The sequence below is a fragment of the Phyllostomus hastatus genome, unplaced genomic scaffold, assembly GCF_019186645.2.
Source record: "Phyllostomus hastatus isolate PE091 unplaced genomic scaffold, TTU_PhHast_1.1 phas_contig_65, whole genome shotgun sequence".
In the NCBI taxonomy this organism is placed as follows: domain Eukaryota; kingdom Metazoa; phylum Chordata; class Mammalia; order Chiroptera; family Phyllostomidae; genus Phyllostomus; species Phyllostomus hastatus.
Window position 1 is genome coordinate 12,671,952 of NW_025333932.1, and position 26,632 is coordinate 12,698,583.

A 26,632-nucleotide genomic window follows, 5' to 3' on the forward strand; every position below is an offset into this window, starting at 1 on the left:
ATAAGGTGATTTATTCTACAACTTCCTTCTAAAAAAATGAGACTTAAAAAATTATAAAAGGTTTAGTTATTACTCAGGGCTTAATTGTGGATGAAGAAATCAGGAACTCATCTACTTATACTTCTATGCTAAGTGGTTATAAGTATTTTTCTATCACATTCTGCAATGTAATATTCACCTTTTACCTTGCTAAATTTTCTTTTCAAGAAAATCAGTCATACTTAGATAATTGAAGTTTACCTACTATATATTGCAAAACTGCCAGTGATGTCCATTCCATCTAATTATTTACTTTTTGAGCATTTTTGTTTGTTTATTTGTTTTAGGATTAAAACAAGGTGACCCTACCATGACTGGCAAAACACAGACCAGCAACGTCACCAATAAGAATGACCCCAAGTCCATCAACTCCCGTGTTTTCATTGGCAATCTAAACACAGCCATTGTCAAGAAAGTTGACATTGAAGCCATTTTTTCAAAGTATGGGAAAATAGTTGGATGCTCAGTTCACAAAGGTTACGCATTTGTACAATACATGAGTGAGCGGCATGCAAGGGCAGCAGTCGCTGGAGAAAATGCCAGAATCATCGCAGGCCAGCCCCTTGGTAAGTGATATTCAGCCATGGCTTTCACACTGCTGTTACCATCTCCGCACATATTGGATGTAGTTTTACTATGTAAGAGCCAGTAGGATCATAGTATCTACCTCTTATTTAAACAATTACAGTGCTCATATATTTTAAATTTACAATATTATATTTTTTGTTCTCATATGCTTTTACACATACATTTCTTATTTTGTTTATATGTTTTGAAACGAGGTCAAGTATGCTTATAATACTTGTTACCTCCATCAATCGTAACAGAGGCAGCAGATGAAAAACAGACATTGTATCTAACTTGATTTGATTTGAAATGGTGTCTATCTTCCAGGAGGCACTATGCTATGAAAAAATTAAATAATAAAATGAAATAAATAAGAAAAAATATAAACTTAATATACTTGTTAATGCAATAATGGCCAACCTGTAAGGGATTTTTCTGAGAGTTTATTGGAGCCAAACTGATGATATTGCTGGGAAGCAAGATCTGAAATGTGCTGGAGAATGACAGTTATGAGGTTTTATAATACATATGGAATGAATAAGGGGAAATAAGAAAGATTACATGAAGGTGGGAGAAAATAAGGTATAGGATAGCTAACAAGATTATGTGTTTCCTTCAGGGTAGTTCACTTCTGAGGGTGTCTGAAAAAAAGGATTACTTCTGGCATTTGAAAGATGTGTGAATGTGGATGCACAAAAACAGTGGACAGGACTTGCTCAAAAACCTTTCATTAAGGAAGTTATAGGCCTGTGGTATAACTACTCACTATGACCTGCCCAGCCAGGAGGGATTTATTACAAGGTCACTCTGTGAGTTTACTTTCAGTCACTGAACTTGTCAGACTTATTATAAGGTCCCTTTTAGTTCCCATACTTATACTATTTACATTTAGGGAGCTAATGTATTTTCCTTATAATCTTTTTTTTCTACTTTTTGGAGAGAATGGATAGGAAAATAGCAAAAGAAGGTAAATTTTCAGAACTGGAAAAGCAATATAACCAATGTTTCTTATCTTTTCAGGGATCTTGTACACCATACCTGTTCAATCATGGAAAATTATCAGAATTATGCCCAATGTCCAAGATGTAATACAGTTTATTTCAAAGAAAGGAGAATACAGTCTGAAGTAAAATATATTCAAAAGAATATATTTGTAATTAATGTATAGATAAAATTTTTCATCTTTTACATGAGGAAAAGATAATGAATATCACAGTGATTCCATAATTTATGACCAGATCCATGTATCAAACTGATCATACAACACCATCTCTTGGATATCTACAGGCATTTAAGCTTTAAATGCAGCAAAAACTCTTGAATGCCTACATCCTCAACCTGCATCACCCCCATGCTCTCCAACATAATAAATAGGACCTTTATCTATCCACTTTTTCAAACAAAAACTTAGGGGGTCAAACCTGATTCTTCTCTTTCCCCAACACTCCAACATTCATCATCAACTTTCTTGTCCTCAATATGTCCCAACCTTTGCCACCTTTGAAATCTCTACAGAACAATAGCTATCTCACACAAGCCATCATGGTATATCAGGTGAACTACAATATAACCCTCGAATTGGTCTGCCTCTTTCCACTCTTGTCACAGAGTTCTTGAGAAACATAAATGAGATTGTGCCATGATCCTGCTCTTAAACCTTCAATACCTTTCCATCTCATCCAGAGTAAGATTTATCTTCTATATTGTTCCTACCATGCCTCTTACTACTACATCACTACATCCTTGACTCCATCTGATAATTCTCTTTACCTTCTTGACTACTGTTAATATTGGTGACCTCACTATTCCTCACACATTCCAAGATTGCTCCTACCTCACAGCTTTGGATTTTCCATTTCTTCTGTGCAAAATACAGGTCTTTGCTAATTATTTGCTCCCTGCTTTATTGTGGGCTGTGCTCACACTCTACTTCCCCAGAGAGGCTTTACCTGACAAACTTATCTAAAATGTAATATGATGCCTGTGGATATTATACAAAAAAGGAAACTTGGCCTTAAATTAATTTAGCTGTTTTTGTATGCTCACATTCCTTTTGTACAATAGTGAATAAAGGATATCTCCACTTATTGATCTACCCCTGGCTTCCTGGTTTTGATATGTAAGGGAGATCCCTAAATTTTCTTTGGAAAAGAACAATGGATTACATTTGACCCACATTATTTCAGGATTTTTAAAAAGTTAAAATCAAGCTGTGAAGTTCTTCTCAAATTAAAAAATATTAAAGCGCAATGTCTATAATGTGAAACTCCTTATAAAATTTATCTTGGTTATTTCATAAAATTTAAATTTAAAAAGGTGAAATACTTTCCAGTTCCATCCATCCATGCTGTCATGAATGGTAGGAGCTCCTTCTTTCTTTCTGCTGTATAGTATTCTGTGTATAAATGTACAAGGAATTTTGATCCACTCATCTCTGATCCACTCATTTACTGATGATCACTTAGGTTACTTCCAGAGTCTGGCTATTGTAAAGTGTGCAGCTATTAACATTGGAGTCTGTAGGTTCTTTTAAACGGGTGTTTCAGGATTCTTAGGGCATAATCCCAACAGTGGAATTGCCAGGTCATGGTTGGAACTGGAGAACATTATGATAAGTGAAATAAGCCGGGTGGTAAAACACAAATACCATATGACCTCATCTGTAAGTGGACCCTAATCAACAAAACAAGTGAACAAAATAGAACCAGAGATGTTGGGAAAAAAAGAACAAACTGATAGTAACCAGAGAGGGGAGAGATAACGAGGGAAAGAAGGGGATGGGTCATCAAGGAACATGTATAATGGAACTATGGACAAAGCCAAAGAGAGGTAGGATTGAGGGTGGAAGGTGTGGGGGTGGGGAAGGGGAAAGTGGTGGGGAGAAAATGGAGACAACTGTACTTGAACAACAATAAAAAATATGTAAAAAATAAAATAAAACGTGAAATACTAATGTAGCCTTTTAATATTTTATTGAATTTGGATTACAAATTTTGTTATATTAATAGTGTTTATTATGTTTTTAATCTAAATCTAGTCATTGGAATGTTTTCTTCTCATATTATGTGAAATGTGAAGCAAACTTTTTAATGTTTATCACTGACAATTTTTATATGAGTTCATACACAAAATAAGATTTTGTATAAAATATACTGCAGAGGTTGGAGACCAAGTCTAGATCAGTGTTAATTTCTACTGATTATACTGAATTGATTACACAGCTGCTTTAAATAATCATTTGTAATATCTATTTTTAGATTATTTCACTGTTATGATGCTTGCAAAAAACATAGTTTACAAACTGAAGAAATCTATTATTAATAGTAGGAGTAAGCCAACACTAAAAAAATGACTTATCTATAAAAATGACCTTATTCTTGTGTGTAAGGAGGAAATCTTCCTCTACCCTTCCTGAGTTCTTATGGCTAGACTAGTAGTAAAATTGACATAATATTAACAGAAGAAAAAAGCAATTTAATATGTGCACACTGGAGATTATAAGTAATGTCAGAGGAATGATTGAAGCAGGCAGTTTTTAATTCTTTAACTTTTTAAATTGTTGTTCAAATATAGTTGTCTCCATTTGCCCCCATCACTCCCCCCACCACAGCCATCCTCACTTCCCACCCTTGATCCTACTCCCTTTAGTTTTGTCCATGTGTCCTTTATAGATATTCCTGAAAACCCTTCTCCCTTCCCTCCCATTATCACTCCATCTGGTTACTGTCAGTTTGTTCTTAATTTCAATGACTCTGGTTATATTTTGCTTGCTCGTTTGTTTTGTTATTAGGTTCCACTTATAGGTGAGATCATATGGAATTTGTCTTTCACTGCCTAACTTATTTCACTTAGCATAATGCTCTCCAGCTCCATCCAGCAAAGGGTAGGAACTCCTTCTTTCTTTCTGCTGCATAGTATTCCATTGTGTAAATACATTGTTTTTTGATCCATGTGTTTACTGATAGGCACTTAGGTTGCTTCTAGCACTTGGCTATTATAAATTGTGCTGAAGTAGACAGTTTTTAATTTTGAACAAAGAAACTGTTCGTTTGTTTTTGACAGGATAGATTTTGTCAAAATAAGTTGGACAGGACAAGAAAACTTAGGTTTGGGTGCTCATTGGTAAGGGATCTGAACAAAAAGAGGGCTTAGGAGAGTAAATTAGTACAGGAGTAGAGAGATTTGTTTATATGGGTTTCTTGACTTTTCTTCCTTAACTCTAGTGGTAAAGGTATCTCTCTCAGCAACCTGCACCAAGGAGGGTGCCTTTAATAGGAGAGATTTATTCCTGCATTGAAGGGGACAGGGGAGGGTCAATGTGTCCTTCTTGCACTAGCTGCTTATTAAGTAACTTGAATTCAAAGTAATCAATGTGTCACCATTGGATAATTGGGGGTGGCCTGCCCTAGGCCTTGAAACTCTAAAACCTGTATATAGGCCCCTGTTGTTTCTAAATAAAGTCTAGCGTAGAAAAGGAATGCATTAAATAGAGAATTAAGTTAATTCACTACATTATAAACATCTTACAAATGCTGAAGAACTTCAAAGGAACAGCATGATGAATACAGACTGTTACTTATAAGTAAATCTGGTGGATATTCTTAATCCTGATCATGAAGGAACTAATGGAAATGTGCTGATAGAAAGGAAGGTATTGGTGAGTAATGCTATGTAAGGTCAAACAAGAAGAGACCAATGCTTGTGTGACACATCAAGCATGACCAAGGAGTAATGGATTTCAAGTGTGTTTTTATTCTTAGTTACCATTTTGCATCCAGAGTGATCTTTTCAATATACAAATCTAATCATGTCACTGTCTGATAAACTTTCAGCAATTTCTGTTCTCAGGAAAAAGGACTGAGTACCTTCCTGTGACCAACACTTTGTGTGTGATTTGCTTCTTGCTCATCTGCTTTCTTAGATCAGCACCCTTTCAGCCTTGCTTGGTCTTTATCCAAGTTGAATTTTATGTATTCTCTAAACAAGTCACTTATTTTCATCCCCAGGACCTTTGCATGTGCTGTTTGACTATGTGAAATGTTCTTCCTACCAAGTTCCACACCATCTCTCCTCCCTCCCCCAGTTCTTCACTTCCTTCACTTGACTATTCATTCTTTAGATCTCAGATCAAGTGTCAATACTTAATGAAACCTACTTTGATAGCTTAAGCCAGGTGGAATGTTTTACTTTCCTTTCTAGCATGTATCTTCTTTTCAAATATATTTCTATATTTACTGTTCAGTCACTGGTATTCATTCTTTCTTCCTCTAGGCTAAGTTCCTTGAAAACATTGACTAAACCTGTTTATAATAATCTTCTTAGCACATAGCAGAGTGTTGATGCTTCCATTATAAAAGCTCAGTACATGTGTGGAGAAAGAAGGGTTTGATGGCTGGTGGAATAGATGGAACTAACTAAAGGGCTCTTCACCACCCCTCCCAACACAATAAAATGAGGACAGAGAGGGAGCAGGAGAAGAGGGAAGAGAAGAAAAGGAGGAGGAAGATGAGGGGCAGGATCAAGTTCTCTGGAAAGTGAGAAACTACAGCTCTAAAGAGAAAGCATTGTGGTCTCATTGTGAGGCAAGTAAGTATTCAGTCTTTCTGAAGTCAGCACCCCAGAGGTAGCTAATAGGCCAGATCCAATTTTTTTTAAATATAATCCAGCCTTCAATAAGCATCAAATATTAACACATCTATATTTTACTCAAAGGTTGTAGTATATGATATATTGGTTTAAAGAAAGATATTTATCATGGAAGACTTCCTCTACATTTCTTAAAATGGCATTCTTTTGTAATTTTATTATTAATGACTAGATAATAGTAGAATTTCATCATTGTCAAAGCTCTTTCAGGGCAGAGATTATCTTCTTTGATTCCCACAATGCTAAGAAATAAGTGATTTGGCTGCTAGGAACTGAAGCTCAGAAATTAACTTGTGTTACATCACACAAATGGTGGTGTAGGATATCACACTCACACATTCTGACCCTGCCGCGGCCAGCGAGGCAATGGGTTCGAGACGCGCAGTGACGGACTGAAAAGAGAGAGCGACCAGTTGCTCTGGTGGCAAAAGGCAAGTTTATTGAAAACTCTTGTCATTATATAGTGAGATGTTCTAAAAATAGAATGCTTGCTACACGAAGAGAGTCTTTGTTCAAGAAAGTTTACACACCCCTCCAGGTCACGTACAGAACATCCCGAGACATGACAAACATTCTGGTTTAGATTAACTCCAAGGACACGACGCATCGCCTCAAGGCTCCAGCACCTCCCCGTCCTTCTCTTGGGCACAATCCGATAACAAACAAGGCCGGGGTGATGTCAGGTCACCTCCCCCGAGGCCAAGGAACAGGCCCAAGCATCATTCTCACAATGCAGGACCCTAACTCTTGACCCCTTCCTGGGGGCTTGGTTCCCCACATCTCCCCCTTTCTTGTTTAAAACAAGGCAATAGGTGCCTCATGACTTTTATAATCCAATCTTTGTCTTTTTAAATCGAGGTATAGATTTTGGATGTGCCCAAGTAGATATCGCAAAATGCACGGAAGGCAAAGCAGTAAGATAAGGACAACGACTCCGGTTCCTAGCCAATTGTACAAGAGTTGGTGAATGGAGGGAAAATAACCAGCTAAAGTGTTAAAGAATTTTTCGGCATCTCGAGCAATGTCGACGTCCAATGGGGGGGCATTGACTAGATCCTGTATCTCTTTGTGCAAGGCGGCGAGGTCCAAAGAAGTGTTACAATTATGCCAGATTCCCGTCAGGTGATTCCGCACCTTATCCCAAGGGAATCGAGAAGAATTGTAAGGAAACGGGGTAACACAAATATGTGAGTATTGGAAGTGACATTTTAGAGAGGAGCGGACCTCGAGAGAGTTCAGTTCCTCTCCGACAACCCTTACGGTATCGTACAGAGCATTCAACTTCTGCTCTATTTTTTCGATCCCATTCCTCTTGGGTCTGAAATGCAACAGACACATTGCGAGCTAGCTCGTTAACGAAGTCCGCGGTCTGAACCTCTTCTGTTAGTGCTATGGCGGCGGTGGCGGCCGTAGCTATAAGGGCAATTAAGGCAGATATTCCTGTAATGAGCATTCCTACGAACCGTTTTGTGCGGGCCAACATTAAGTCATTAACCTTTTGGATGATAGCAAAACCAGGGTCCTCATACCAAGGGGTGGAAAGGTTAACAGGTACAAAGGCAAAAGAAGGTTGTTTCAATACAGCAAATGAACTAACATTCATAGATAGATTAAGGCAGTTAGTTAGATAGCACTGATCACAGGTTAGGTTATATACAGTATTATGAGAGACCTGCAAGTCTCCAGCAATGAACGCGAAAGGGTCGGGTACACAAGCTATCACAGAAACATTCTTCTGATTTCCAGACCAAGAGATGGCGTCTTGGGCTCCTATGTGCATCCACTGGACCGCTCTCTTTGCTATGGTAATATACTGAAGAGAGGCCACAGCTTTCCACAACATAGTCTGATAGGTTCTATTGTTTTTGGTCCAAATTCCGTAGAGAAGATTTTGGAGGCCGCAACGAGCCGTTGCGAAAGTCACTCCAGTCACAAACCCCTTGGTCGCAAACTGTTTGATTGAGATGGCAAATCCTCCAGGCCGGTCCCCATTGGCTGGGCGATGGGGTCCGACTTCTGCAAGTTGGAATGTCAGCAGGGGGGAGTTCCTACGCCAATCGTGGCGGAGGTATTGTTGCGTTTCAAATACAGCATATCAACACCCCAGTGAGTCCCATTACTAAAGTCACTGTCCCAGTCCTCATACCTCTGAATAAGAGTACAGTTTGCCAGAGAGGTGGAGAAGCAAAGCGGCTGCGTCATAGATATGCCTGAATAATTGACCATCGCACTCACTGGTATCACGTGTCCGACGGAAGGGGTGCCCAGTACCTGGGTGTTGTTGACATAAACTGGAATGAACTCGTTGTCTTCCCAAGTGACTGGGTGCATGACAGGGGGGTTCGGGACGAAAGCCCAATACACCTCCGCGCTCACCGACAGCCTCAAGAGCCAGATAAGGCTAAGTAACAGCGCCAGCCGGCGCAGCTTCTTCTCCGGCCTCCTGATCCGAGGCTGTGTCGTCAGCGACATCTTCTCCATCCTTCTCGTCAGCTTGCGAATTTTGCTCCTGGGCATGACGAACACAGCGTTCAGGCAGCCAACGAGGAGTCTCAGCATCTGTGGGAAAAACACACACATACCCTCTTCCCCCATACTAATACTGGGTCTGGGCCATGGCGTGACCCGTCAATGGGATCTCTCCAATAAACTTGTGGGTATTGACTCATACGTGGGCTCCAATGACGGTCAGCTGCAGAGCGCCCCTCGGTATCTAGAGTGAGGAAATTTAAAACGAAAAGAGAATGGGCTAACAGTAACTTCGGGGACCGAGGATCATACCATCTCCCCCCTTTTAGTTTAGTAAGCTGGTGTTTCAAAGTAAGATGGGCACGTTCAACAAGTCCTTGGCCCTGTGGATTATAAGGGATACCGGTTTTGTGAATAATTCGAAAAGAGAGACAAAAATTGTGAAAAGTACGGCTGGCATAGGCGGGAGCATTATCAGTTTTCAGTACACGAGGGGTTCCTAAAATAGCAAAACAGGAAAGGAGGTGAAGAATAACGTTACGGGTATTTTCGCCGGGAAGAGCTGTAGCGCATAAAAAATGAGAACAGGTGTCAATCGTAACATGCAAATATTGAAGCTTTCCGAAGGAGGGAAGGTGGGTTACATCCATTTGCCAGAGATCGTTAGGGCGAAGGCCCCTAGGGTTGACGCCAAAATGAGGAACAGGGGATAAGGGAGCACAGGAAGAGCATGACTTGACAATCTGTCGTGCAGCATCCTTGGTCAAGCGGAATTGATATCGTAACGAGCGGGCTGACTGATGGTGAAGGGCATGAGAATCCGTAGCTTGCTGTACCTGTGATAGATAGACTTGTGTATGAAGATCAGCAAAATGATTACCTTGCGTAAGAGGACCAGGGAGTCGGGAGTGACCTCGAATATGTCCGACAAAACAAGGGGAAGAACGAGATTGAAGGAGGGATTGAATTGTAAGGAATAATTGGAAAATAGTAGGGTTGTGAGTATGGATCAGAGGGACTGTTTCAAGGACAGATAAGGCACGAACGATATATTGACTGTCAGTGTAAAGATTGATTGCCTGCTGAAAAAGCTCCAACGCGCGGGACACTGCATAAAGCTCAACTTCCTGTGCAGATGAAAAGGAGGTGGACCATACATAAGTTTTATCAGGAGTAACTAAAGATGCTCTGCCATTAGAGGAGCCGTCGGTGAAGAGAGAAATGGCTCCTGCGATGGGGTCACTGACGACAACCTTAGGAAAAATGAAAGAGGCAACGTGCGCGAACTGTAGAATCTTGTCATGCGGGAGGTGATGAGCTATTTCACCTGCAAACCCTTCAAAAGCAAGAGCAAAGGAGTCATTAAAATTCATTAACCAAGAATATTGCTCTGCAGTATAGGGGATAATAATTGTGGGAGGATCCCTACCCAGGACTTGTACAGATAATTTACGGCCTTGCTGAACGCGCTCTGCCACCAGGGTAGGATAGGAAAGAAGGGCTTTCCGCGGGGTGGCAGAGCCATGAAGCCATTGCAAAACACCCTGTTGGTAGAGAACGCCCGTTGGTGTCAGCGAGGTGGGAATGATAATTAACTGCCAGGGCCGAGCGCGGCGACGGTCTCGGCTTCCTCGGCCCCGGGATGCGGCGAGCGCTGCTGCCGGGGGGCTGTAACACTCGGGAGGGCGGGCCCCCGCCCGACCCCCCCCGCGAGGGGGGAACGAGATGGGGCCCCCCCGAGCCACCTTCCCCGCCGGCCTTCCCAGCCGTCCCGGAGCCGGTCGTGGCGCACCGCCGCCGCGGCGGAAATGCGCCCTGCGGCGGCCGGTCACCGGCCGGGGGGTGGTCCCCCGGCGACCCCACCCCCGGCCCCGCCCGCCCGGCCCCACGCACCCGCCGGGTGGCGGGGGAGGGGAAGGGCGGGGGAGGGACCGGGAGGCACGGGGAAGCGGGAAAGATCCGCCGGGTCGCCGGCACGGCCGGACCCGCCGCCGGGTTGAATCCTCCGGGCGGACTGCGCGGACCCCCACCCGTTTACCTCTTAACGGTTTTACGCCCTCTTGAACTCGCTCATCCCTTAATTCTTTAAGCACAGACAATAATTCTTTCAGGGTTGGATCCGCCTCGCCGGCCGGCTTCTTATCCTCAGCCGAGGCGAGGAACACCTCCTGAGGGGGGGGTGATACGATGCTGTCTGGTCAGCAAGGTCCCCCCCCCCAATCAACTTCTGCTGGACCGGGAACCCGCGATTTCTCCGATAAGTTCACTTCTGACTGATCATACTTGGGCGGTTCCCATTTTAGGGGGGTGCGGTCGGGCGGAGGTGGTGGGGAATATAGATTCTCCGCCGAGCGAGCAGCACGGAGACTGCCCCGCGTGCTGCGCTCCCACTTGGCAAGCTCAGAATCCCCCCCTTAAGCAGTCTCGAACAAGAGACCAAAGAGAGAACGCATCTACAGGTGTCTTCTCAGGACCATTAGTTTGATAATGCTCTTTGATGCGCTCCCCCACTTTCTTCCACGTATCTATATTTATAGTCCCTTCTTCCGGAAACCACGGGCAGATCTGCTGAATGAAATCTACAAAGTGATGGATTTGCCCTTTCGACGTGGAAATTCCCCGTCCCCTCAATAGGGAACATAATACCTGCTCAAAGAGTTCCCTCTCGGTAGAAAGTGAAACCCCCCATTTTTATTAGCTCTCTTCGTCTACTCCCTGCTACTTCCGTTTTTCTTTTTTCTTTCGTATACTTACTGGGCCCCCTGTAGCAGCGGTCCTGTCAGGCTCTGCTGTCGTCAATCTCAGGACTCTGGTGGTCCCCCCGAAGACCTCTGGTTCCGGTCCCTTGTTCGGGCGCCACTTGCCGCGGCCAGCGAGGCAATGGGTTCGAGACGCGCAGTGACGGACTGAAAAGAGAGAGCGACCAGTTGCTCTGGTGGCAAAAGGCAAGTTTATTGAAAACTCTTGTCATTATATAGTGAGATGTTCTAAAAATAGAATGCTTGCTACACGAAGAGAGTCTTTGTTCAAGAAAGTTTACACACCCTCCAGGTCACGTACAGAACATCCCGAGACATGACAAACATTCTGGTTTAGATTAACTCCAAGGACACGACGCATCGCCTCAAGGCTCCAGCACCTCCCCGTCCTTCTCTTGGGCACAATCCGATAACAAACAAGGCCGGGGTGATGTCAGGTCACCTCCCCCGAGGCCAAGGAACAGGCCCAAGCATCATTCTCACAATGCAGGACCCTAACTCTTGACCCCTTCCTGGGGGCTTGGTTCCCCACATGACCCTAATCATTTTTACTTTTTATTCTTGCCAGCAATTCTTTTCATATCAATATATCAGTAGAGGACAGTTCACTTTATCATCCAAGCTAGGATACTTCTGGGAGTGAGAAGAGATGCTATTAATGATTATGCCATGACATCAGGTTTAAACCAGAATGACCAGAGGGGAACTTGAATGCATAGTCTTCACTATCTATAGCATTTGTACTTGAAGCCAACTGTCAACTTACCTGGTATTTCTCATGTAACAAATATGTTATCGTATATTAGTTAAAGTAAACCATTCACAGTATCAGATATAAAACCTGACATTTCAGTAGTTAATAAAAAAGAAATGTATTTCTTCCTCACATAAGAAGCAATTATTTTTGCTGGCATATCTCCTCAGGCAAGGGAAATAGAGGAAATAATGTTTAAAATGGGATCATATCAAACTAAAAAGCTTTTGCATGGCACAAGAAACCGTCGACAAAATGAAAAGGCAACCCACTTAATGGGAGAACTCATTTACCAATGATACATCTGATAAGAGGCTGACTTCCAAAATATATAAAGGACTTATACAATTCAACACCAGGAAGACAGACAACCCAATGAAAAATGGGCAACGGATCAGAATAGACACTTCTCCAAAGAGGACATACAGATGGCCAATAGGCATATGAAGAGATGCAAACATCACTAATCATCAGAGAAATGCAAATTAAAATCACAATGAGATATCACTTCACACCTTTCAGAATGGCTGTCATCAATAAATCAACAAAAAAATACTTGCAAAGGTATAAAAAAATGGGACCCTCTCCTCTAGCCCACAGTTAATCCCCTCTCTGTTCATGCCCATGAATCACTGATATGTTTTCTTTGACTAGTTCCTTCCCCTTCCTTTCACTATTCCCACCTTCCTCCTCCCCTCCTACAGCTATCAATCTGTTCCATGTTTCTATATCTCTGGTTCTATTTTTCTCATTGGTTTATTGTGTTCATTATATTACAGTTATAAATGATGTCATACATTATTTGTATGACACCAACTGGCTTATTTCACTTAACATAATATTCTCTAGTTATATCCATGTTGTCACAAAAGGTAGGAGTTCCTTCTTTCTTTTTGCTGCATAATTTTCCATTATATAAACATACCACTTTTTTAATCCACTTATCTTCTGATGGGCACTTGCTCTGTTTTCAACACTTAGGTATTATAAATAGTGCTGCTATGAATATAGGGGTGCATAAATTCTTTTGAATTAATGTTTCAGGATTCTTTTTTGTAACTTATTTTATTTTATTTTATGTTTTATTTATTTATTTTTAGAGACAGGAGAAGGGAGGGAGAAAGAGAGGGAGAGAAACATCAATGTGTGGTTGCCTCTTATGTGGCCCCCACTGGGGACCCGGCCTGCAACCTAGGCATGTGCCCTGACTGGGAATCAAACCGACGACCCTTTGGTTTGCAGCCTGCACTCAATCCACTGAGCTACACCAGCCAGGGCTAATGTTTCAGGATTTTTAAGGTATATTCCCAGTAGTGGAATCACTGGGTCATAAAACAGGTCCATTTTTTAATATTTTTCATTAAATCCTTCCATTCAGATATTTCAGGTCACACTAAAAATTATGAAGGAAAAGAAAGCCTTGTGAAAGTTTTAAATAAAAAATACTGAGTTCTGAGACTACTCAGACTCTCAGGATAATGTTCAAATATGTATTTTTTTAGCAATACCACTAAAAGCTTGTTAAAGCAAAGACAGTAAAACTTGCAGCATCCTTGGGTGAAGTTTTCTCTAACAAATACATTAGTCCTTCTTCTTCATCCATCCCAATCCATTTTGGTTTGTATTATTCTCATGTATGCATGCCTTTAGGGTACAAGTGAGATGCATTATCTGCATGTGTGGTAAGGACACATTGACAGAGAGCCAGGGCTGCAATACTGAGCACCGATAATCAATTTGGACTATGTGGTCTATTGCAGAACCTCTTGAGAAGTACACAAATCATGTGGAGGCTTCTAAGCTATGAAAATATCATTTAAAAATCCCAAGAATGATGCAGGTGATTAAAAAAACACTTTTAGCAAGGCAGTATTATGTAAACCTATTACAATTTATACTAATACAAAAATAAGGGAAAAAGTTTAGCTTTTGCTTTAATGTCTAGAGAACATATTGTCATCATACTTCCTCAACTTGCAAGTTTGACAAAGCTTCCAGTTCCCAAGATATAAATTGTAAGTTAATCCTTAGTTAGGTTCAACATTAGCTATAAGGAGAATAAGAAGTTTGAATTAGTAAATAATTGAATTTTTCTTCCTTTGAAACTATTACCATTCCAGCTTTCTTTCTGCACTAAAGAAATGCGCAATGCACCTCTATATTTTAAACAACCAATTTTATGATTAGTGGGTGAGGTTCCACTTATAGGTGAGATCATATGGTACCTAATCAACAAAACAAACAAGCAAGCAAAATATAACCAGAGACATTGAAATTAAGAACAAACTGACAGTAACCAGAAGGGAGGTGGGAGAAGACAATAGGGGGGAGCATTTTCAGGAACAAGTATAAAGGACACATGGACAAAATCAAAGGGGAGTAGGATCAAGGGGGGATGTGGGAATGGCTGGGGTGGGGTGGAGTGGTGTGGGGGAAATGGAGACAACTGTTCTTGAACAACAATAAAAAAATGTGAAAAGAAGCCCTGGCTGACATAGCTCAGTGGATTGAGTGCTGGCTGTGAACCAAAGCATCGCAGGTTTGATTCCCAGTCAGGGCACATGCCTGGGTTGCAGGCCACAGCCCCCAGCAACCACACATTGATGTTTCTCTCTCTCTCTCTCTTTCTCCCTCCCTTCTCTCTCTAAAAATAAATAAATAAAATCTAAAAAAATAAAATAAAATAAAAAATGTGAAAAGAAAATGAGAAAAAATAACTCATTTTCCAACATATTTTAGATTATATAGATAATCAAAGTGGTTATCAACTACAGAATTTTGTGTTTGGATGACTATTATGTTTGTTTCCAAAATATATTTACAGGGTTGTGAAGGGTCTTGAATTGTATACATGGACAGAGGAGTAAAGAATTGGTGCAATACTTAGGACATGGTATTCAGTATAAGTTTCTGTTTGCTGTGGTTGACAGGAGGAATATGTTGCCATTTTAAGCAGCTGATTTTAGTCATAATGCTTTTTTTATATATTTTCAGCTATCAAACTTCTCAAAGAGATTTAGGATATACTCTGTTACATTTTAAAAGTTGCCTTTCCAATATCTTCCATGGAAGCTAAAGAATGGATTTCACTAATCCCGTTTTACAAATAAGGAAGCCTATGACATACTGAATAGTAAAGAGAGCATGTTTTCATGAAGACAATAGTCTTTGAACTTCTTTCTAATATTTTTCAAAATTACTGTAAATTGCTTTTAATTCTACTCTCCAAAGCACATATATACTATCTGGGAGTTCAAGCAGTCTTCATTGCTTTCCATCTTCTTCCTTATCTTCTACTATTCTCAGAAAGTATTAGAAACAAGACTCCATGGGCTGCAAAGCCCAGCACACATTTTGGGTTTCCAGTAATTAAACAGAGCTAGTTAATATGCTATAAACAAATGCTTATTAGCAAGCTTCCATACCAGAGTGAATTATAGAACTAATGTTTTGTCAGCCAAGGAGATGCATGTCCCCATATGTGATGGAAAGCCTAGGGGATTTTTTCTATGTCTGTAAAATTGGTTATTGGATTCAGTGGCTGAACCTAAATTAGCAGAAGCAGTGGAGGAAGGTGTGCCCATGAGCAATTTATTCACCATCACTGGAAACTCCCGAGCAACATTTATAAGAATTGTTTTAGTTCTAACTTGTTCTTACTCCCTAGAACAAAGTTGGACATAATACTATATGAAATATAATACCTCACATTACCTTTAATCCTGTTAATAAAATGTCCAAAACTCACTTGTGAACTAATTTCAGGATACTGTAATAATAGGAACTTTATTAATAGGAACTTCATGGTATGTTTGGAATTGTGTTAGACTTTTGCCAAAATGTGCTACGCTGTAAAGACACATAGAAAAACAAAGCCTCATAAAAATGAAGTTAAACTTAATGTAAAGTAAAATAACACAATAAAATAGATGACTTCTGGTGGGAAACAAAGAAATTGAAATTTTTATCAAAAGTTTATGAAAGTTGGTGGTTAAGAGTATAGGCTCTGAATTCAGACTTCCTATGTTGGAATCCTGCCTTTCCACTTACCACTACATAATTTGAAGCAAGTTACTAAAGGTCTCGGTGTTGTTGCCTTATCTGTAAAGTGGAGATAATTATAAAAGACCACCTCATAAAGTAGTGAAGATTAAATGCATCAGTGTAGGTAAAGTTCTTGAAATGCTGCTTGGGACATATGAAGTGCTATAAAAACCTAAGGGAAGTGAAAAGATTAGGCATCCTATCAATCTTATTGTTTATGGTTCTCAATGCTTTCTAAAAATAAAGTCAGAAACTTGGAGTCCTATGGAAGTGTTTATCCTGTACAAGAATTTATCCATCCTGGGCTTGGGTTTATTTTTATGCAAGGAGACCAAGGCTGAAGGCCCCCAGGAACCCTAATTTTCCTTATGGTTTGTGCTTTTTCTGTACTGTTAAAGAAATCTTTACCTACTCTGTGGTCATGAAGACATCATTTTATATTTCCTTCTAGGAAGGAAATATAAAGTCTCTTGCAATATGAAGTCTTGAAAAATGAAGTCTCTTGCAATATGAAGTCGTGAAATATGAAGTCTCTTGCAAATAATGACACTTTGCTTGTTCGTTTTACAGTTAACATTTAGATTTTAACATATCAAACTGAAGTTTTTGCATGGTGCATTTTATTCAATAAATTAGCTTATTTTATCTGAATATCCTATCAGCTCTATTTTTGCAGAAAATTATTCTTTCCTCTCTGCCTTGAAATGTCAGTTTGGACATAGAGCAAGGGGTATATTATATATACTTAAACTATTGGGGTGGAAATATTTTCCCTCTATCCTTCCAGGTTCCTTGGCTGATCTAATAATCAAATTAACATAAGACTGATTAGCAGGAAGAAAAAAAATTTAATTTTGTACTTACAGAAGCTTCTTAAGATGAAGGCAAATAGTCAGTCAGGCAGTTGGGACTTAGATGCCATTCTGAACCAAGGAAAATGGGGAGGTACCTGAGACATCAAAGAGGAGGAGGGCAGTTCCCACAGAGATAGAAAAACAAATGATTTCCATGCCCTACAGACAATGGGACACAAGAATGCCAAGCCATGCCAAGTCATCCTCCACTACTAAAACTCCATATGTCTAGTAGTTAGCTTTGCTGATAGTGCTCTTAATATACACATATGTTCACATATATATTATACACATATATACATATATTATACATATGTACATATATATGTATATAATATACCACATATTTTACATGGAATATATAGAACTTTATTTAATATTAATTTATGTTTATATTATCATATTGCTGTAGCTATTATAAATAGTACTGATAATAGTATAAATGGCACCATCTTGGACATTTCATTTTTTTTTAAAGGGGAGATTTTTAAAAAATTTTTTAAATTTATTTTTTAGAGAGGCAAGGGAGGGAGATAGAGAGAGAGAAAGAAACATCAATGTGCGGTTGCTGGGGGTCATGGCCTGCAACCCAGGCATGCACCCTGACTGGGAATCAAACCTGTGACACTTTGGTTTGCAGCCCGCACTCAATCCACTGAGCTATGCCAGCCAGGGCTGGACATTTCATTTTATATTTGTTCATGACTAATATATTCATTAATATACTCACAATTTTCTTAATTTATTTAATGATTCTAACAGTTTACTCTGGTTTTGTGTTTTGGAGGTTTAGGGATATTTAGTGTGTACAATGAAGTCTCTTGCAAATAATGACACTTTTATTCTTTATCTTCCAATATGCATACATTTTTTCTCTTGCATCACATTGGCTAGTACCTGTAGAATAGTGCTGAAGAATTGTGGTGGTCACAGGTTTGTTTTTCTTATTACATGAAGAAGCTGTCAACATTTTGCTGTTATCATTTGCTACAGGATTTTATTTTTGTCAATGCCCCCATCATATTAAGCAAGTTCTTTTTATATTTCGAGCTGGCTATTTTTAATGAACTTTATTCAGTACTTTTACTGTACATATGGAAATTTGATGTGGACTCCTGCCCACAATGTCCATGTGTTGTGGCTGTGATTGACAAATTCATATGGACTAAAAGAGTCCTGTGGAGAAAAAAGGACAGCTTGGCTACTCTCTAAGAGAGAGAGAGAGACCCCTGACCCCTGCCTGGACAGGCTTTTATTGCTTTTCTGGGTACATTACATTGAGGATGGTCCTCTTTTACTATGCACAGGTTCACTGTAGGTGATTACCTTTTACAGATAACAAAAGAAAGAATGTTGCTAGTTACTTCTAAGAGAAGGGTGTTACAGATCAAGGGGAAAAGTGGTTGAACTGGTTACACTCCATACTTGGGAGGTTTAGCATAGACTTTAAGAAGTTACTTTAGAGATATACAGTAAATATTTGCTGCCTTAATTCAGGGTGAGGGAGTTTTAGCAAAAGCAAGTCTCATAGCAGTCTAGATACAATGCAGGCCTGATTCCCCATGGGAGAAGCTATCCGTGGGTGTGGGTCTTGTGTACCAGACCTCACTCCCCACTGGCTTTTCCAGCTGGGAGCTGGGCTACATTTCCCGCACCATGCAGAACAGTCCCCTGTAGAAATTAATATTTGATTTTTCTTTATTCTTTTATATGAAAAACTACCATTGATCTTTGAATGTTACATCAATTTCACACTTCTGGAATCAAATACAGCATAGTCTATATGTGTGTGTGTGTGTGTGCATATACATATATATACATACACACACACACACACATATATATATATTCATAATAGAATTTAGAGATTGGGGCTTGGAATTTTTTTTGTGCCCTTACCAATTTTGCTATTGAGGATATGCAGGCCTCATAAAATGAACCAGGGAGTACTCCTTCTTTTCCTGTTCTCCAGAAGTTTGTGTATGATTTATGTTATTTCTTTCATAACAATTTGGAAAATTCACAAATGGTCCATTTGAACCAATAGTATTTTGTGGAAAGACCATTAATGCAAACTTAGTTGTTTTAACAGAGGTAGGACAATTCAGATTTCTAAAATTATTCTTGTGCCAGGTTTGGAGAGAGAAATTTTCCAAGAGATATGCTAAGTTGATATATATTTTTTGAGGTATGGATATAAAATTATTCATTGTGTTCCCATAATTTATTATCATTAGGAGCTTTAAGTGATGTCTATTTGCTAATCTTAATGTTGGTAATTTTTGGCTTAAACATTTCTTCTTTAGTGAGTTTAGTCATTTATTCAAATTATGGCTTCATATATTTTATCAATTGCATATTTGATTTTGTCTCATTAATTGTAATCTTATTTTTATTATTTTTTCTTTTACTCTAGTTTAGTTTTCTACTCTTTCTATAACTTCATGGGTGAAAACTTAGATAACTGATTTTCAGCTATTCTTGTTTTCTGAAAATGCATTTAATTATTTGATTTTGAATACCTTTTTGTTTTACCCCACAACCTCTAACACCTCATACATTCAGAATAAATTAGTTAAGTATTTCCTAACTCACACTAATATTTCTTCTTTGATCTATTGGTTATTTTGAAGTTTGTTACTGAATTTATCATTTTAATTGATTTTAGCTTTATTGCATTGTAACCAGAGAATAAGTTAATTAAAATACACTGAGAACTTTTTTATGGCTCTTTATTTGGTGGTTTTTATGTGTTCAATATGCAGGTGATAAACAGCATGTGTATGTGTATTTGGCTGTTATTTTGTGCAAATGTCTTTATACATTGCTCAGGAAAAAATTGCTAATTGAATTTATCTATTGTTATAATTATTGATTTTCATCTTCTTTTCCATCAATTATTAAGAGAGGTGATTTTGATTATGGATTCATCTATCTTTTTAGTTCTTTTAATATTTTCCTTACATATGAAGCACTAATATTTGGCAAAGGTACATTTAAAATTATTGTATCTTTTTAATGAGTTCATCTTTTTATTAGTATGATGTGTCTCTATTTCCAATAATTATTTTTGTCTTAAGGAAAAACAGTGGTGAACTTAGTATAGCTGACCTCACTTCCTTTTGATTAGTGTTTTTATGGTATATCATTTTTCATCCATTTTAATTTTAGTGATCATGTGTCTTAATATTTAAAGCATGCTTGTAAACAAAATATAATAAGACAAATACCATATGATCTCACTTATAAGTGAAACCTAAAAACAAAACAAACAAGCAAGCAAAATATAACCAGAAACATTGAAATAAAGAACAAACTGACAGTAACCAGAGGGGAGTGGGAAAGGGATAATGGGGGAAAATAGGGGAAGGTCCATCAGGGAACATGTATAAAGGACACATGGACAAAGACATAAGAGGTAGGTTCAAGGGTAGGAGATGGGGATGGGTGGGGTGAAAATGGAGACAAATGTACTTGAACAACAATAAAAAAGTAAAAAATACAGTACCACAGATTTTGTGTTTTACTTATAAAAATTTACTCACATTTAATTATGATATATTTGAATTTATATTACAAGTTTGCTAGTTTTTCAATTTGTCTGTGGATCTCATGTTATTTTTTGCCTTTGTAAGATTATCTTTTTTTGTTTTGTATTTTCCATTCTGTTAGCTTATGAGTTATACAATCATTTACTAATCCCGTACCATTACTTTAGAGATTGCAAATGATATGCATGATTTATTAGTTTAATGTATATTATTCTTTCTACTATATTATATTTATATTATTTATATATATATTTATTTATATTTATATTATATTTATATTATTCTTTCCTGATACCCCATATGCATAAAATATTTTGTTTTTTCATCCCTCCTCATCTTTTGTGATATGTCATGAATTTAAATTTTGCTCATAATTTGCTTCATTTATTAACTTTATGTTTTGGAGATTTCCAACCATATACAAAAATAAAGAGAAGGGCACAATGAAGAACTGGATTCATATTTGTTTTTATCTCATTAATTGTAATTTTATCTTTAGCAATTAGCACTTAACAAGCATATTGTGTTTTTTATACTCAGTCATTTCCTTTTTACTCCCTGAATTGGTGTGAAGCAAATCCCTGATATATAATTTAAAGTACAAATACTTCATTTTGAATACATAAAATATGAATTTTAAAGAATGCTTAACTATAATATAATGATTGTAACAAATATAAATGCTACCATTCCTCAATACCAATCTAGTAGTAAATCTCTTTTCCATAAATCCCTCTCTTAAACTTTAATTTAAAATTAGTTTTTTGAGTTGCAATTTAAATATGATACAAAGATTGAGATTCATTGATATATCCCTAAAATCTCTTTTACGGATATCCTAATATATTCGTCATATCCTCTACATTTTATCTATTGTAAGAACCTGGTCGTTTGTCCTATAAAGTTTCACAGGTCCTGCTATTTAGTGATTGATTCCCTGTGGTACCATTGAACATGCTCTCTCTTCCTTATATTCCTTGAAAATTGTTAGTGATATCTAGAGGCTTGATAAAATTTAGATAGAATTTTTAAAGATTTCTTCATGTGTGGTTGTATCCATTTCTATCAGAAAGTACATGTCTGGTTTTCTCTCCTAATAGCCAATGAGTATGGTAATATATTTCTATAATATTTTTTATAATTAGCTGTAATTATTCTAAAAGGGGTATTTCTTTCATGTACTTGGTTACCCTGAATTATTATTCTGTAGAAAAAAGAGGATAGCATTGACTCTTTCCATTTATACTAATATTTATAACATAGTTTTCTAGACTTTACTGATTAAAAATGTGTTTAAAAATTGTTGATAGTTTTTTAGCTCAAGAATAATGATAGTTGATATGTTTCCATCCCTTGAAGTTATAATGTCAATTACCAATCAGATTATCCTGACTTTATGTGGCACCAAATCCACATTGTTTTCTAGGTCATTTTGACACAACTTTAGTAGTCTTTGATATTTGCCTTATTTCTGATATGATAGAATGTTCCAGGAACATAATTTTTTGCTTCAAAGTGGTAATCAGCCTAATCTCCAAAGAGCTCTGGACCACTTAGTGGGAAATATTATTTAGATCCATTCCAGATGTTAAGAAAGCTCATTGCTACTGAAATTTTCATTGTTTCTCAATTGCTTCAGTAGTCAGAGCTAAGAGATACACACACACAAAATGCAAAATATCAGTTTACCTTGATATTTCCTATTAATAGTTAGGACTACAGGAATTTAACGTCCTCAGTGTTACATCTACATTTCCCTTCAACATTGCCAGAAATCTCTCTTCTTAGCTACACCTTATATATTTGATCATCCAATAATACTCATATACATATAAGAGTCTCAGAAAATCATTACCATCATCAGCAACATCATTAATATTCTGATAATAGATACATATTTTATTTAGCCCTTTTTTCTTTCCATAAGAATATTCAACTGGTAAGAACAACAAAATCATTATGCTTTAAAATCACTTGGCGTGGTTCTTCTCTGTCACCAAGTAGACATACAATTATAATATTTGATTATTAGGAATTGCATTTAATTTTCATTTTTAGCTTTATTGAGGTATAATTTATATAAAATAGCACACATTTAATTTATATGAGGTATGTATGGAGAAAGTCCAGCCATTGTTGACATAATGAGAACAGTTTGCACAGCATCATTGTAAACTGGCAGCCAAACAGAGTGGACAAGAATGCACATTCATGAACAGTGATGACTTCACTGCACTAGTCAATGGGGTCAATAGATGCTATTGAGTGAACATGTGCATTGTGTAGACATTTCATTCAAAATGACTGAGTAAGTAAAGCAACGAATCTGCATCAAATTTTTCATTAACTTGAAGATTCCTTTATGGAAACTATTAGGATGGTTCAGAAGGCCATAGCTATGGGAAACTGGTTATTGACAGCTACATCACAACAACCTACCCACTCATGCATTATATCTCATGCAGAGATTTTTGGAAAAACATCAAATTGCCCACACGACTCAGCCTCCTTACAACGCAGATTTGGCACCCTGAGACTTCTGGCTTTTCTCAAAAATTAAAATCACCTTTGAAAGGAAAAAGCTTTCAGACCATGGATAAGATTCAGGAAAATACAGCAGGGCAGCTGATTGCAATTGGGAGAACTTTGGGAGGTCCCTAGGTGCCTACTTTGAAATGGCATCATTGTCCTGAGATCAATATTTCTTATATCTCTTTCAATAAATGTCTGTATTTTTCATATTGCACAACTGAATATCTTTTTGACAGACATACATCATCATGAGTTTGGGCATATTAATGATATTGTTACCATGACCAAGATAGGATATTATCCATCACTTACAAAAATGTCCTTATGTTCCCTGTTGTTTTAATTTATTTATTAGTTTATGTTACAGTTATTATTTTTGTAGCAAGAACACTTAAAATGATATCTATTCTCTCAACACATTATATAGTACAGCACAATACTACTAACTATAGATACTATGTTGTACAGCAGATCTCTAGAACTTATTCATTTTGTATAACAGAGACTATATATTCATTGAGCAACAATTCCTCTTTTCTCCTGGCCCCTGGCAATCATTATTCTACTCTTTGCTTCCATGAGCCTCATTATTTTAGATACTTCATATAAGTGGAATCATGCAGTGTTTGTCCTTCTGTCTCTGGCTTCTTATACTCACTATAAAATCTTTAAGATCCATCTCCATCAAACTAGAAATCATGTGCACAGCAAAGGAAACGGTCAGAGAAAATATTTGCAAACCATCTACCTAGAAGATGTTACTATACAAAACACATATGAATCTCCTACAACTCAATAGCTAATTAATAATAATAATAATAATAATAATAATAATAATAATAATAATAATTCCTAATTTAAAAATGGTCCCATGAATTCAATAGACATTTCTCCTAAGAAAACATTCAAATGACCACCAGGTAAACAAAAAAGTGTTCAACATCACTAACCTTTTATTTTTTTTATTGTTCAAATACAAATGTCCCCATTTTTCCCCACCCTGCCCTACCGACCCCCACCTCCTACATTCAATCTTTCCCCCCATTGTCTTTATCCAGGGGTCATTTATATACTTGATGACTCTTCTTCTTCTTTTCCCTATTACCCCCTCTCCTCTCCCCTCTAGTTACTTCAGGAAAATGCAGTTAAAAAACATAATGAGATGATATCACCTCACACCTATTAAGATGACTATTATCAAAAATGCAAAAGATAAAAAATGTTGGTGATGATGTAGAGAAATTGAAACCCTTGTACACTAGTGTTAACAATGTAATATTGTGCAGTCACTATAAAAAATCTATAGATGTTCCTCAAAAAATTAAAAATAGAACCACCATAGAGTCCAGCTATATATTTATTCAAAAGAATTGAAGTCAGGATCCCAAGATACTTACACCTCCATGTTCATTGCAGCATTATTTACAATAGGCAAGATAAGGAAACAACTGGATATCTATTGACAGATAAGTTGATAAAGAAGATGTGGTATATCAGCCTTAAAAAAGGAACTCCTTCCCTTTTCTCTTCTTACACTTACTTTGTTTTATAAGTGGGTACCTTACTTACATGATGTCAAATCAAATTAAAAACTAGATATATTCAAGGTAGTTTAGCTTCTATCTCTGTCCCCTTGAGCCAATGCTCTCTGCCCTCCATTTATAATTTTGTTAAAAATAGCTATTTACTTACCTATGTATTTAGATTTATCTACTTGTATTTTATCTAAAATCTAACCTACCTATCTATAAACTCTCCATTTTAGATAAATGATGACATACTAAAAATATTTGTATCCATGTTTTATTTATGCTTAAAAGTTTATTCTGGTAATAATTCCAAATCTCTGAGGTATTATTGTTATTTTTTATAGCTACATAGTACTCTATTGTGTAGATTTTCTATGTACTCTATGTACTTTATTCAATAGAGCCTTTGAGATGGGCATTTGAGTTTTCCTAGTTTTTTCCTATTACAAATAATGCTGCAGTAAATAGCCTATGATACATTCTTTCAGATTTTACTTGGGATACTTTGAGATAAATTCCTAGAAATTAGAATATGGCAATTTTCCCCAGGTTTGCCACTGAATGACTGTTCTTTATTAACATAGGAATTTTATTAAAACTAAATTTATTATATTTAATATAATTCCCTATTTTGTTTCCCTGTTGAAATTTAGATTTGTACTAAAGACAAATGCAAATAGTACATAAAATAGGCATTTTGCAATAAAATATTTATAATAGAAATGTCAGGATTTTTTTACAATGTAAGTTTTATTTTTTAGTTAACAGGTTTGTATTTTTTAATGATTTATTCATCATCATAATGCTTTCTGGTTTGAAGATGAAAATAGTATAGACACTTTCTATACCCTTAGTATAAATAGATTGTTTCATATATATATATGTGCTGGATGAATATGGTATAATTAGGGAGGAAGTTGAGATCAGGTAAATTTGGTAAGTGATTTACTCTCTAAAAGGTGACTTTTGAGTTAAAAAGTTAAACAGACTATTTCCAGTCAAGATGGCAACATAGGCAGACATGGCCCACCTCTTTGCAAAACCACATCAAAATTATAACCATCACTTCGAATTATCAGAAATAAAGTTGAATAAAAGTCTGACAACCATGGAATTAAAGAAACCACATCCATCCAGACTGGTAAGAGGGGCACAGATGCAGAATGGACTGGTCCCTCATCCATATGTGGTAGATAAAAATTTGAGAGGAATATCTCAGGAGCGAGGAGTCCCAGCCCTACACCAGGCCCCTCAGTCCAGGGTTCCAGTGCCAGGAAAATAAGTTCCTACAACTTCTGGCTGCAAAAACCAACAGGGTTTAAGTCAGTGGAAGGAATGCTGGAAACCCAAGGAGTTTCTCTTAATGAAAGCACATACTGACTCACCTACTCAGACTCACTCCCTCTGAGTTCCCACACCAAGGTAGCAGCTTCAAAGGTACTAGTGGGACATAGTGAAAATTGAAGTGTCTGGCATCAATGTGAACAGAGGTCATTGTCCACTTTCTAAATCCTCCTACCACAGAGGTAGCAACCTGATGCCATTTCTGAGACTCTATCAACTTGGCTAATAATGCTTGACCTGCCTTGGAGATCCCTAGAGACTCAGCCCCACCCAAGTTATGGGCCCATCCAAGCCCATAATGACTCATGAGCGACTTGTCTTGGTTCATGTTTCACAACTTCCTAAATCTTATCAAACACACAACAGTTGACCTCAGCTGGCCTCAAGCCTGTCAATAGTAGCAGCCAGCCTAGATTCAGAGCCTGGCTTTGCCTGGGAATTTCTAAGTCCAGCACAAGTAGCAGCCATCTCAGATTGCTCTATAACTCAGGCAAGGTAACCCTGGGAAAAACACAGTTGGGGTTGACCTTGGCCTGTACCATCC

General features: G+C 37.7%; 1 protein-coding gene across 1 annotated transcript in view; it reads left to right on the forward strand.

The window, feature by feature from the left end:
* The first annotated feature begins 349 nt into the window (after positions 1 to 349).
* Positions 350 to 26,632, forward strand: part of RALYL (RALY RNA binding protein like) — a 450,140-nt gene continuing 423,857 nt past the window's right edge. The window contains exon 1 of the mRNA XM_045849466.1: positions 350 to 605. Within this exon, the coding sequence (XP_045705422.1) occupies positions 350 to 605 (256 nt within the window). The remainder of the gene's footprint in view (positions 606 to 26,632) is intronic.